The 15,185-nt window shown below is 40.8% G+C and overlaps 2 protein-coding genes across 2 annotated transcripts; one reads left to right on the top strand and one right to left on the bottom strand.

The window, feature by feature from the left end:
• The first annotated feature begins 132 nt into the window (after positions 1-132).
• tmem235b (transmembrane protein 235b) lies at positions 133-6,013 on the top strand. Its single transcript, XM_029528436.1, has 4 exons — positions 133-315; positions 453-533; positions 656-793; positions 5,784-6,013. Exons 1-4 carry the CDS (start codon positions 138-140, stop codon positions 6,011-6,013), a joined length of 627 nt encoding a protein of 208 aa, XP_029384296.1. The 5' UTR covers positions 133-137.
• Positions 6,014-7,630: 1,617 nt separating this feature from the next.
• On the bottom strand, positions 7,631-15,011 carry LOC115060509 (uncharacterized protein C16orf52 homolog B-like). The gene is made up of 3 exons (XM_029528438.1): positions 14,343-15,011; positions 9,573-9,785; positions 7,631-8,788 (listed from the first exon to the last, which is right to left on the bottom strand). The coding sequence occupies exons 1-3, from the start codon at positions 14,446-14,448 to the stop codon at positions 8,604-8,606; spliced, it is 504 nt and encodes a 167-aa protein (XP_029384298.1). The 5' UTR covers positions 14,449-15,011; the 3' UTR covers positions 7,631-8,603.
• Between the last annotated feature and the right edge of the window lie 174 nt (positions 15,012-15,185).

The following is a 15,185-nucleotide window of genomic DNA, read 5'->3' on the forward strand; positions in this document are numbered from 1 at the left end:
CTCCGCTCCGGTCTTGGCGCATCCTGGCGCTGTCTGGGTTGGTCGCCTCACATCCAGCGATGAGCGCGTAAACTGTTGCGGTCATTGCGGATGCAGACTTCACCGTTATGCGTGAATTTCACCTCCGCCTGTGCAGGATGAAGGTGTCCTTTGGTTCCCTGGTGATCGGGGCCGGAGTCTGTGGTCTGCTGAGCTTCGTCTGCTTGGCCACTTCCCTTGGAACCGACTATTGGTACATCATCCAGATGAATCCTGGGAACGTCAGCGACTTTGAGGACATGAGCTCCCACTCTGGGCTGTGGACCATCAACGAAGGCGAGGCCATTACTTTTCCAGAACTGCATGTCATGGCTGGGTTTTCATTGCCTTTTCAGATTTTTTGGATAAGTTGGTATGCAATTGAAAAGATTTTTTAGAACTTAATTGTGCTTTCCTGTTCACACATCATCCAGGTGGGAAGATGCATGCAGGATCCATCGACTCTTTCAAAGCTGACTACTCCAGGTACTCTGAGACTGAGGTGCACATGCTGAGTAAGTTTAAAGCAATCATGTGCTCACCAACACACAGCCTGCTAATGAAGTCTCATTGCAAAGATGGCCATAACTCTGCAGATGCTCTATAATCCATCTGTCTGTGTGTTGTGTGTACACAGACATGCACAGTGCAATAGTGGTGGTGCTTTCCCTCAGCCTGGTCCTTCTGCTGTTCGGTAGCATCTGTGGTCTGGTCAGCTCCCTGGCTCGGAGCCCTGTTCTCCTCACCAGCACGGCCTCCTATTTCTTCATCTGCAGTGAGTTCATCTCAAGCTCCTTCATTCCGCAAAGTAGCATTTGTCACTTCTCAGCTGAAGGGGGGTCCAGCTGTTTCACCCCAGTGCTTAAAGTGACAACAGATACAAGGTGTATGAAGGCAGGCAACACTTGGTCGATCTTTTTTTTTTTTTGTTGTTTTTTTTTGGTAAATCCACGTGAGCATTTTTATCATTTGGCAAGACATAAAATAGCGACAGGAGAGAAGGTGTTAATAAAGATGAGGGAATACATCACAGTGAGTAGTAGTTGTAGTAAGAGAGCTGTGCAGTACCACAATTCTGCTGTGCATCATTCCCCCGGTTAGATTAAGCCAGAGCCATTAGGTTGTGGTGCGGATGAAAGCTGCTTCGATCATGGCAACACAGCTGTGTAGCCCGAGGAGCAGGATGTGTGACAAACACACGTTCATTTTGCATCACATTTTTTTTTCACAGATGTATAGCAGCAATGGGAGCTGTGCATCAAAAAATGAGCTGTTATAAAAATACACTGGAAACTATTTTTCAACCGTGTCATTTGATCTAACAAAAACTAAGAATATGGAAATTGCAACACAGATATATAACAGCAGAAGGTCACATAGTTTTCACGAAGCGTTTTTGTCTCTCAGATTGAAAAGACAAAAGCAGAATGAGTAAAGGTCTGCCTGTGACAGAAGAAGGATCGGAACAGCAGAAAGCTGGAGAGTGTGTTGGACTGCATGGCAATAAAGCAGGGCCATGTGGCTAGACAGAGTGGATGGGAGCTCTGCAGGGCTCACATAACCTGGCATCACATCTGATTATTGAACCCATATGACCAAAGAGACTGAAGTTAATTTATCTCCATGCCAGTATTAGGCTACACTGGTTAAGTATGCGTGGGTGTGGGTGTGTGCACGCGTATTCTGTGTTTGTTTGCTCCTGCTTGTGTTTCATCCTGCACGCCTGTCAGATGGTATGTTAGAGCTGTTATTGGTCTGTGGGGAGGCACAACAGTGAAGCAAAATTGCTTTGGAAACAACTGCAAGCCAAATTTTGTGTTACACCTTCATTATCTATTTCATGTCTGTAATTTCACAGGGTGTTGAGGGCAGATGAAGATAACACTTGTAAAGTCAGCAGGAAACCAAGAAAGATTTGAATATAAAGGATATACATAAACAGACGAGTGTGTCTTTTAGAAAGGTGTATATCCAAGAAAAATCATTTTCAAAGAGACTGTATTTTCTGTATTCATGCATCTCAGAATACGTTCAGTGCACTAAAGCCCGACCAACTGGTGTCAGCGTTTGATATAATGTGTTTGGCGGCACTACTGTTTTGTAGCAGAAGCCTTTAAAAACATTACATATGTTCAGGAGTTAGAACCGAAAGATGGGATTGAAGTGAACCAAAACTAGAACTAAATGTTATATCTATAAGTGAATAGTATGTTTTTGTTATTAATTTATAAAAGCAACTTCTCCGCTAATTTGCTGTCTAATCACTCAAAGTGCATTTATTCATCTCAGATCAGAAGACTGATTGGCTTCTAGACTGTTGTTTGTTGTTTTATAGGTGATTATTTTGATGTGTCAATAAAAAAATGTCTCACTCTCTTGCTTCACAATGTGAAACATATAAAATGATATGAATTTTCAGACTCTTTCTGCATTATAATGAGTCCCCATGTCAGCACTTGTCACGCTTAGCCCTTTAATCTGAAAAGATGTTTGTGCTGGAGCAGAGGAAACCTGTATCTGTTATTTATTTATTTTTTATATTTGTCTGCGTTTGTCCTCGTAGTTTAACACCATGGGGTGTCAACATTATTGATGCGGTTATAGTCTTGCAGCTAAATATTTTATTGTTTCAGTGCGTGCGTGTGACCGTCACCAGCCCTCCCTGGAAGCTAGTTTGTTGATCTTTATTGGGTGGAGTGACCTTTGTGTGGCAGGGCGGGCAGTGCCCCACCTCAATGAATACAGCGGGGAATAAAGGATGGAGAAGGTGTGGAAGGATGCACAGGTGGTGCTGGTAGGAACTGTATCTATTAAAACACCTGGACAAAACCTGCCCTCTGCCGAACACTGCTAAGAGAACAGCCCAAATATTGCAGCTGTCATGTAAAGTGTTAACCTGATTATCTGATCCAGTTTCATAACCAGAGCGAGCAGAACGGATAAACTGTCAATATTTCAAATGAAATTAGACTCTGTGTCACAAAACAAACTTAATAAGACAAGCTAAATGAGAGACCTTCAGCTGTTAGTTACAGATAAATGGCACTTTCTTTTTGCAAGAAAAAAAAATGGTATGCATCTTGAAAACTAAAACTGCTTGTTCTTGTGCTCTAATGTCATTTATGTTAATACAAACAAGAATGACAACAAATGCACCATTTTCTCTTATTTTGTTCTCCCTCTGTCTAAGCTACCAGAGCAGATCTGATCATTATCTTACCATTAAGGATATCAAGTAAATTTGGGTTGCAGGCAGAGTTAGATTGCCGTTCACCATTTAACACCATTCTGTTCTTCAATCTGGGTATTTACAGTAATCAAGTTAGTTGTCTGTGATTAACATAGCGTCTGAGCATCTGGCAGAGCTCTCACTTCTGGATCTGTGGGATCTGCTCTTGCCAACGCCTTATGACCTGCATAAAGAGGACCTTGTGACAGAACACTTATTTAAAAAGACTCTTTATTGTCCTCCCAGTAATAAGCAGCACATGGTAATGAGTGCAAAGGAATATAGTAATGAATTAGATTGCAGTCATCTTGTGAACTTGTTGACCATCTGACTTTAAAAGAAAAAATTCCACCCTCCTTCTAATACAGACATTCCTCTTATTTTCAGGAGACTTTGTTCTCTCCCCCAAATTTTTCTTTGACCTGTTTGCTGCTAAGAGCGTATCCTCATGTGTCATGTCAACAAACCCCAAAACAAACTGGATATTGTGTGTTGTACAATAACATCACCTCCTGAAGGCAATAATGACATCACGCCTTTTTATTAACCATAGTTTGATCTGAAATGAGATACACACTCACATGTGTAGAGATGTGAAATATGTATGTGCAAGTTAAATTCTTTGTTAATTGCTTTGTTCTGCTTTCCCTCTAACGCTGTAATGACTTTACTCACCAACCATCAAACGACATGCCGCTTCCTGCCGGGCTGCTTCGTTTGTTCTTTATTTTCATTGTCACTGATATTCCGAGGAAGGTTTCTTCTGCAGTCAGAGGGTTTTCAATTACCCTTTTTTAAAAACCATTCTATGTTTATGACAAAATTTTAAATACTTAACGTCATAACGTCACTAATAACGTGTGAATGACAGCGTATTTCATTGGTATTACAGTAAGTTGTTTACAATTAAGTTATCAACAATTAATCAATAAGTGATCAAGCAAGCATGTTTAAAGGTATATTGTTCACCATGTAAATATCTAACAATAATATGATAGACTACTAACATCTAATTAGCACTAAGTACAGGTCAAACTGATTATTAGTATTTAGGCATTTATCAAAAACAGAATTGGATTTTTTGGAAATTACATGGCAACAGCTGTTAACATATTCAAGCGAACTGTCCAACTGATCATCATTGCCATCTGTGGATCCACCAGCCTGGCTAGTGGGCCACATCCAAAGGTGATGGCTTATTTGTTTGCTTGGCAGCCTCAGAAACAGAAACACCCATTTCCTGTGAAGTAAAGAGAATCAAAACGAAGAACAGCAGCAGATTTTCACATCCCTGGAGCTGGTGTTGATTTTTTGCGTGACTGAACCAATTAATGAATTAAAATAAAGCTATTAGCTATTTCATTTAGTTCAAACACTAGTAGTTCATTCTGCTTAAATATTATGGCAGGCAGTTTCCCCTTTTTTTCTCCATTAGTCATGTTTGCCTGCCCTCCGCAGTGAACTGCATAAAAATGAGACATCAGATGCAGCTTCCTCATAATTCTCCAAACTCGTAGCACCCCAGGGTGTAATAGTAATAAAATGATTATTAGTCCCACCCTAGGTAGCCTCTGTGCACCACTTGCATCCCCTTAAAACAAGCCATAAGCCTTCAAAATTGCGAGGGTTTCCAATAGCAACACTGACACTTGTGAGGACTGTGTGGGTGTGTGTCTGTCTTAGTTCAGTCTCAGTTGGCTTGGATTATGTGTGAGACGAATATACTTGCGTCAATGTATTTCCTGTGTCTCACAATATGAGATTTTTGGTAGCTAACTGTCCTGGTGTTATTGTCGCTTTTATTGCCTGACTAGGATTCATTTCCTCTGATAAGAACTTGAGGACAAGTTCATGGCAGCTTGTTAGGAAGCCTTCAGCGTATATCCTCTGGAAGCGACTTAATTGAAGTTTTTTAACTGATAATGCGAGAATTTTAAAATGAGGACTCCAACATACCAACACTTGATAGGTGATGTCTCAGTTTAACCCTAATTATGGGTTCAGTGATAAGATGGATAAACATAAATGTCTATACAATTATGGTTAGAAACAGAACTATTGAATTTATAATCAATATTAGACAGACTATACTTACCTATGAAAAACAATAATGTCTATTCCATTTTGAAGAATATCCAAGAAAAGCCCCTTTGTCAGTAAGTGCTTTTGTCTGCTAGCCATGTGTTGAGTTATGAAAAATGAACGAATGATGATGAATCATCAACCTGCCTATAGTTATATAGCAAGAAGAGACAATATTATTCTGGTATTATTACAGCTTTTAGTACTATTGGTTTTGTTCTTCATGTTGATTTTGCAACATTTACCATTATCAAAAATCACACATTTTTCCTGAGTCAACTTTAACCCATAATGATTTCTTTCCTTTTTTTTTCCCCATCAGAGTTCTTTCTAAGATAAATAATGGTCCCCCCCAAAAAAAATAATTCATATTCTTAGAGACCAGCTAAGTTTGGAAACCCAGCTTTGATTCGATCCATTTTTTCAGTGCGCATGTGTGCATCTGTGTCTCCAGGTTTGCTGACCCTGTCTGGCGTGAGTCTCTACATCATCTACTCCTACCAGGCCCTGGCAGAGACAGAGAGGCAGGTGGGCCCCGGAGGCCTTGCCCACATCCACACATCCTTTGGCTGGTCTCTGGGTATGGCCTGGCTGTCCTATGGCCTGGAGCTCCTCACTGCTCTGCTGCTGCTCGCAGCAGCAAAAATGGCCAAACAGCAGCACAGCAGTCCCACCATGGCCTGATCTGAGCCGTTACAGTGGATCCAACGTGTGCAGGACAGTGAACTCTACTGAATGGTATGCATGAACGGGAAGAAATAAAAGTCAGGCGTGTCACAGCCAAGCGGTTCTTCTTTAGAACAAGGTAAGAAACTGTTAGCTAAAATGTAAGGATTTGAAAAGGATTGTAAATGATTAAATTAAGGATTATTTTTAAATTAAGACTTCAAAGTTTAATACACTTAAATTGTCCTCAGACTACAGATTAATACCCTGGCAGTTAAGGGAGTTGAGGTGATGAGTTCAATTACACCTTTCCTGCCCTCTTGTGGTCAGAAGTGAAGTGACTCCTTGTATCCACTGTTCCCAACCCTGTTGTCACAAAGTAGTAATTTAATCTGTGCAAAACTAAACAGTCAATCTGACATCTGAAGATCGCTTCATGATATGTCAAATATGTAGATACATTTTTATTTTCACCACATCTTACGTGCACATTGTGTGTATTTTTAGCGGTGTTGGTCGATTCTATTGTGTATTTGTTTGTTTTCTGTTTTTCAACATGTTAGATTGTGTGAAAATCTGTGGTAAATTATGGCTCTATGTGAAGGCATCTTAAAAATGTCTCACTACTGCAGCAGACTACTTGTGTGTATTTTCAGACCATTGATCTTGTCACATTATTCTCAAGGTCCTAACAGTTTGTCATGGTACTGCAGTGGTTTGGGTTTGATGTACATCTGTGTCTGTGCCTCACCGTGTTTCTTCTCAGTGCCCAGTTACTTTAATAAAAAAAAAAAAAGGGTTTACTTCTCACCCAGTTGATAAAAATAACATCTGATAATAGTCTTCTTCTCATTTCATAAGTTCTAGTAACATCACAATAAGATGACACAAAATGTAGCAATTCTCTGTAATTTAAATTTTACATCTGGATGTGGATCAGACCAGAGCTGGGTTCACCTTTTAGACCCACAAGTGGTTTAAATTAATGCTGGTTATTAAAGCAGGCGAGCTAATACTTGGTTTAACAGGATTAAAATCCTTCTCTCTTTATCCTGACAGGAAGTTTCGGTTCAAGGTCAAAGGCAGAGTAAGATGCAAGTTTAAACAAACTGGCTTCCAGCTGCTGGCACTTAAAGCTTCCTGAATCCATCCACTTACACACACTTCAAGTATTTCCGAGTGGAAAAAAATTACTTCTAACCTCGAAGAGTTTGTCATTATTAGATAGTACAAATACATCTTTCTTGTAATCTCACTGCTGATTCTGTCCATCCTTGAGGTTTAGAAACGCTCCATTATAACCCCTCACATCATATGTCACACATTGTTCTGCATTTCTGCTGCTGAGAGCTTCCTCAGCCTTGTTGGTTGTACTTTATTTATATTGTTAGACTCTGCCTTAATTGATTATGGTTTATATTTCACTCTCTGTCCCATCTATATTACTCTAAAAATGTGAATGAGAAATACATAATTTGAGATTGACACAATTACAATGACATCATACTCCCACAATAACAATAAAGCTGTTGAATCTTCTTTGATTATTAAAAACGTATGGCTTAATGAGCTGTCAGGATGTTTACACTTATTGCTGAAACAAATTGATGAGACAATCAGTGTTCTTCAATGCATCATTTTTAATGAGATGAAATCTTCCATGCTCATTCGCCACCATCACAGTGTTTCTAGTAAACGCCACAGAATGGCTGTCTGTTCATAAGAAGGAGGCATTAACTGTATAAAACATGGTCATTTCATTTGATACAGTGTTTCAACAACGGGAAATGCTTAAAAAGGTGGAGAATACATTCACTACATCACTAAAAATAGCAAAGCTGTAACAGAGACCGGCTGATGTCTGGTGCTCACCACTGATCCTGGAGTGTGAATATTACGCAGCACCAGCTGTTTTAGACACATGGTGCAGGCAGCCCATTATAAATGTCCAGAACATTTCAATTGATCCTATCTCAACCTCAACAATGTTATTTTAAGGTTAACAGCTCTTTAAGGCAAGGTGATCCACCAAACAGGCAGAGAGGCTCTGGGACACATTAGGCCTCGTATTAAGAGACACCTTTACAAAAGACGTAACTGAACAATTAAACAAATAAATAAAATGCGCAGAGAAAATGAAACATCATTGTGTATATTACAGATTGTTCAATATGGTCAGGGTAGAACCTCCATCATAGTGAGAGTGACCTGCTGATATTGACCAGTATCAGTCTCATCTCAACATGTGCTCCTTGGCCTGTGTGATGAGAACAGTGGGACCTGTTTTTCATCTGTTATTCATTCCTTAGATGATGGATCATATAACCCTCTGAAAGTTTTGATGTTTGAATCTCTCCTCATCACGTATTCTCTGATATTACCCTGACAGTTCAGACGCAGTGATCAAGGCGACGTGGGTCGCTCCAGAGCTCCGTGTGCAGACAGACGGGTGGCAACCATTTAGACTCCAGTTACAAGCATCGTGATAATTCATCCAGAAGGACAAACACAGTTAGGTGCTTCTTAGTTTTCTTCCAACACTGTCAGGGAGAAGTCAGTTCAACTAAAAAAAGCCTCCAAAGATACGAGAAGAGAGGAGGAGGGCATGTCAGCCAGGTAAGCACACCTTCCCGGCAAATAGCAGACCCACAATGGTGAAGAATATGGAGAGAACAAAGAGCACGTAGGATGAGCCCACCACTGTGTTGTTGGGCAGCTTATATGGCTGACCACCAACCTCGCTGATGTAGAAGCCAATTGGGAAGATGAGAGCAGCCATGCAGAAGAGGACCACTGTGACAGAGGAGAGAGAGGAGAGCATGAGCACACCATGTGGAGCAGTGATCAACCACAAGCACCTGCAATCAGGGACCAAACAGTCAGCAGCAAGTACTGGATCAGCGATTAATTAACCACAACTACAGTATAAATAATAAAAGGAAGGAATAAGCAGTAATAAGTGGTGAGATAAAATAATTGACTTCCACGTGTTCATTGTCTGTTTTGAGGAATCTTACAGATTTCAAAGTACCTTCTGAGTTAAAAAGCTTCTCTCAATATTGATTCTCTGTCAGCCAGAAGCCACTTCACATTTCTCAGTTCATAGAGTGGCATGAAGCCCGTCCCTGCTCTGCTGCTCACTAATGCAGAGCAATTTTGTCTCCTGTCTCTAAATGTAGCCATCACCCCATCAATTAGAGCTCGTCTACAGTGACTTGGTCTGGATAGTCATAATTATCTGACTAAGAGTCTCCAGGAAAAGAAATGTACAATTCTGCCATTAAGATGTTGAACTTTAGTGGCATTTTATAACTATAAAGGGCAATTTTACCTGGAGACAGTTATTTTCTGACCTTGGTGTAGAATTAATGCAGATCATTTGATGTGTAAAAAACTACCTCTGCTCTCAAGTCTTCTCAGTCTTTAAGTGTCATAATGGAAAGAGACAGTATCAATTATGTCCATATATAGAGTGGAGCACACACTTTCTACATAAATGTTTAGTTTTGTTCTGATTGGCAACAAGTGAATCCAATCAGGCAGCTGGTTAAAATGAGAAGTGACAGTGAACACTCACTTCCAGTGAAAGCGATCCATCTGGCATATCGGGTGGCCTCACGGCGCCAGTGTGACATCACCAGTAGGCCACAAGTGACAGTGAGGGAGATGATGCCCAGTATGATGAAGAAGAGTGTGGTGACCCATTCCGGGGGCAGCTGTGGGGGGATGCAGCTCCGGTCTCGACCGTGGATGGTCTGGCACTGCCGGACCAGACCCACAGTCAGAGAGCCTGCATGGAGACAGAGCAGAGAGGTTGGTGTAAGTTTCCTGTTGGATCCTTTAAACGGCAGCAAATGTACCAAAAAATACAAACTACATTCACGTGTTGCGCCCAAAAAACAGATCAGACAAAACAATACAACAATGAAAATTTTTGTGTGTTAAAGTGTTAAATACAGCCTATATTGATTATCCAGTGCTACACAATGATTCCGGCAGAGCACAGGCAGAAATAAGACAACACTTCATCATCAGGACCGGACACTGCTTAGCAGACTGAGAGACATTGGCCCCTAAATCCTCAATATGCCGTTTCTCCTGCTTATCTGAGTCTGAGCACAATGGATACCTTGTCAACAGCCTACAGCTTTCAGCAGACCACTGACTGCTTCAGCTGACATTCCTGCAGTAGCTGACTTGAAAGAAATCTGATTTGTTCATTTTCCATCTGGATACCAAAAACCCAACTGCTGCAGGTGCAGTACAAAGTTTGGTTTTCCCCAGAAGAGCAGGCCTTTCTGATGCACTCATACAAAACCTTAAAGTTCCTTTCACAAACACACTTCATTACATAGATAAAATGTTTCTGCATAACTTAAATCAAATCTTAAAACAGCATTTAAAGCTGCACACAGACCAACTTGAAAGCAGAAAGTTAAGTTTCAAAAGATGTTTTACTTTGTGTATGAAAAAACATACACACCAGTTAAATTCCACAAAATATTTCATTATTTAAAACCATAATAACACTCAGTATTTCCATGGATTCCAATATTTTTGGATGTGTGTTTTACTTTCTCTGCCCTCCACACTTGATTGAAATCACTTTGCGCCAATCAAAATACAGCGACTTTTAAAGTAAAAGGATTTTTTTGAACTTATTCATTCATTCGTTTTTAACCTTTTATGAAAGGTTTAAAATCAAGCTCTTGAGAGCTTTAAATTTAACAGTTATCATTTTAGCCTGTATAAAATTACAGTGGCTCATAAAAATATGGTGCGTTAAAATGTGAAAAGCAGCTTACAGAACGTCTGCAGCTGACGTTAACAGCTTTTGTCTCTGTATGTCTTTAGAAGACAAACTAAGCAAACACAGCATTTGGCATAATGTGTCCATATAAGGACTGTGGCTATAGGACACACTAACCTCCCAGGAGTCTCTCTGATTCTACGCTGAGCCAAAATGCCTGTTGATATTTGAACGTGTGAATCGCCAGCAGCCCACTGGGATTCACATGCAACATCAAAATGGTCAGAGTTCTTATATGAATTATATAAAGGCTGACAGAGATAAATAGGAAGACAGAAGGCGGAACCAGAGCGATCTGAAGGCCTCCAATGTCCCGGAGCCTGGTGGGTGCTGTAATGTTAGGTTGGAGACTTCATTGTATAACACACACAGCCCAACAGCGACAGCGTCTGTTCAGCCCTCCATCCACACTGACTGATCCACCCAGCATCAGCTCATAATGAGAGGTCCTCCCACACCTTCATTTATTCTGTTCTCTCCCTTCTTTCTCTTTCTTTCCTGGAATTGTCTTGAGGAAGCAGTGCGAGCTACGCATGCGGGACCAGAAGAAAGAGAAGCTTTGTGTGCTCTATGGATTTATTCAAAGGAACTCAAGCTGCAATTCTATTAAAAATAATTGAAAGCACGTCATCAGACAGTGCGTTATGACCTTGACAAAGTGTTGAAAATGCCAATAAAGTTTCTTTGAATCTCCTTTTTCTCCTGCTATCTGACGTGCCTCCGAAATAAAATGATCTTTGAATATTTAATGTTTTCATGGAAAAGCTTCAGTTCCTGACCATTGATCACACACAGTGCCGGGCAACGTTACCAATAGCAGAATAATGGGAACATCAGGCCTTAATCACATCCGCATGCAGGCTGACCTCTTCCTCTGATACACAGGATATCCTGCTCCCTCTAAGCACATCCTTTCATAGGACAGGGTGGGGAACAATTTAGGTAGTGCAATCATTTTCCTGAGTACTGGACTTCATAACAAAACAAGCAAGCCACAACCAGAATATGTTTTCGTAAAATGCCATTAAAGTTAATTGAATTTTAATGAATAATATTCAGAGAGCAATAATTACCTTGAAGAAAAAGCAACAACACAATGCGAACAATGGCAGGATGAGAATAATATAAGAATTAGTAAGAGAAATTATTGTGATCCTAATAAATATCAGTATGATGCATTTTAATAGAGAACTTACTTTAAAAGAGAAAGCAAGTGCCTATGAAAAAAACTACTACGAAGTCCTGCTATTTCACATGCTCACCCAGATTCATCTGGCACAGGAACCAAGAAAAGAGGGAACCTGTCTTTAACTGACCAAAACCCTGGAAACGTACAGCTTTTCCATTTAATACCAAATATCACATAAACTATATCAATCAACAGCTATATGTGGAAAAAAAGTGAGCACAGATTACAGAGACTTGTGATATATCTAATATACAATTGTCAAATAGGGATTCCCATTGCAAGTATATTATGATACTGAGTTCATCGTTTACAACTGAGTGAGGAGGCCAACTGTGACAGCAAATGTTTAGTCATAGTTGTAGAGTGCAGACCAGGATGCATGTGGGTGTGATAGTGTCACATTTTAAACTTAATAGATTCATCTGACTCAGGCAACTGGTAGAAGAATTGTTTGAGAGAAAATGATTCTGTGTAGACATTAAGCACTCGGAGCCAAAATAAAATACAACATGACTGAGGAGTCTCAATTCTCCAGGTGGAAAGCACTTCTTTCCCAGGAGGTGGAATTAAAAGCCACACATCTTCATTTAAAGTAACACTACCTGCCTTGGGTGATTACTAGCCAGCTAATTTAACAGGAACAACAGACTTTTAAGACAGTAAGTACGGTAATTTACCACCATTGTTTACTATGAGGATGCTCAGCCTGTTCTGGTTCCATTATGGAAAAAAAAAAAAAAACTTAATGTGTGAATATTGATTTAATTATGCAAAACTATTTAAAAAACCCATTTTGTTATATGCTCAACTTACAGCTGCAGCCTGTGTTTTTTGTTTAATTTTTTCACAATAAATTAAACTCTGAAATAAGCACTCAGCACACCTGCTACGTGCTTATCATCGCAGGATTAGTTTGGGGGTTGACAAGAACTTCTGGGCAGCTGTGCATATATTGTAGTGGTGCTGTTTGTCTGTTGCATCAGTTATCGGCAATGTTTAGCTTTGGACTTTGCATCTGAATATTGCACTCCTGCTATAACCAGGGACGTGGTCTGTCTGCAGAAGATTGTGGGATTTGGTCAACACCTGTATTCTAAACTTTAATTGCAGGGCTGCACAAACAATGAAATCCAGCTTTCTACTAATGCTAATTACTGGCTGCAATACCATCCCATTGGGTGTAGCCAATTATGAGCTATATCTACGTTTACGTTTTGTTCACATTCCTGGTACAGGGGAAAAAATTACCAGTATCTGGTGGTTCATGTTGGAGGACTTGTGTTGAATATAAAATAACCAAAGCTGTTCAGATTTTACCAAATTTCGTTTTTAATAGTAGACTTTTCAGAGAGATTGAGCTTCCAGGGCCTTTCAAGTGGCTACCTGTTTTTTTTTTTTTTTTGAATGTGTTAATCTGAGTTAGAAATTGAATTGCCCAGGTCATGGTGTTATTCTAATTAAGTCAGCTTCAACCACTCTTGAGGAATCGTTTCAGAAACTTTCATTGTATTCCCATCACACATGGATTGAATTTCTCAGTTTATTGTTATGCCTGCAGGCGCTTTGGCCTTCAAACCCTGAATCAGTTTCCACTTCAACAACTATGGATGATGATAGATTTAGTAACCTGGGTGTGTTGACTGTGGAGTCCAAATAAGCCACTTCCCCTGATTTTTTAAATTGAGTTGCTCACACAGCAGCACAGCAACCGAAGAATAGGACTTCTGTGAAGCGTGTTCTGTGACACCATAATGTGATCAGTCTGAGAATCAACTTAGCAGATATGTTTGATAAATGTGCCTGTAATATACTTATGTAGTTGATATTGTAGTTATGGTGTGAGCTTTATTGTCAAATAAAAAGGCACAACATCACAACTGTTTCAGATTATTATTAATATTATTGTTATTTTTTTTAATCATCTTATGAACATTGCCATATCTAGAGACTTAGGACACAGAAAAAGTTTCTGTGCCCTCTGTGTGAGCAAAGGCCTCAGTCTTGCCCTCCCTGTGAAAACTGTCTGTGACAAATGGAGAATTTCCACTTTTGCATGGAAATTTGTACAGTTGACTTCTTATCTTTTTAAACTTAAAGGCTTTGGTTACCCAGTGTGGCATTAACAACTCACCCCATCTGGCCACAAACCCCTGGATGGCCCTCACTGGCCCCTGACGCTGGTTTGTTGATGGCTTTCAATCAAGTGGGATGACAAAACTTTTGAAATCTTGTCAAATTGCAAATTTAAAAAATCGCGATCAAATGAAATCAGTGATATTGGCTAAAACGGATGCTTTGTTTTAGTTTTAGATTTAAAGCTCCATCAACTCCCATCGGCAGCGACCTACCGGCGGACTCTCCGGTGTTGATCCAGTCCGGGTTGGCGATGCTGGCGATGGCGAAGATGTCGGCAGCGAGGAAGAGGCACCCTGATATCACGGTGAGTTTATCCATGACGGTGGACTCAGCTGGAGGTCAAAGTGTTTGTGCGCCGGGAGACGGGACATTTAGACGTCAGAAACCTGAACCCTGGAAGCAGGTCCCGCCAGCCCGGTCCCCGTTGGTGTGGCGGTGATGGGGTCGGTTTGATCCGCTGTTTGTCCCCGCATCCTGTTGAATCCCGCACGGCCAGACCCGCAGAGAGAAGCCTCTGGGTGACACCTTTTACTGATCCTCCACCGACCTGCTGCCTCCTATCCAGCCCGGGAGCTGAGGGTCGCAGTCTGGGCTCATGGATCACTTCCCCCCGGGTATATTTACCAAAAGCAGATTAATGGGGAGTTGACAGAAACGCTTCGGTCGCTGATCGGTCCTCCGGCAGAGAAAAATGAGTCCATGCAACCCGTCGATCTATGTTGTGAGTCCGCCCGGAGCCCCCGGTCCTCTGGACGCCCACATGTCCGCCCCGGAGCCTGAAGTCTCCAAGTCCCGCCGGGTTAAAGTCCTTCAGAAAGCACGGCCATGCGAGTCGAGACCCCCACTAATGGAAACTAAAATCCAGTCATCTCGCGTCTCCATGTCAGTGGTAGGTAAATCTCGCGAGAAACCCCGTAAATTGTCGACGTCCTGTCACCTTTGGCATCACCACAGATTATACAAATGGATCATTTGAATGTGTTTCTGAGCACCTTTCTCTTAATGACGTTCAAATGAACCATGTGACCTCACATTGAACTTTCCCAGATGCAATA

This window comes from Echeneis naucrates, chromosome 19 (assembly GCF_900963305.1).
Source record: "Echeneis naucrates chromosome 19, fEcheNa1.1, whole genome shotgun sequence".
Classification (NCBI taxonomy): domain Eukaryota; kingdom Metazoa; phylum Chordata; class Actinopteri; order Carangiformes; family Echeneidae; genus Echeneis; species Echeneis naucrates.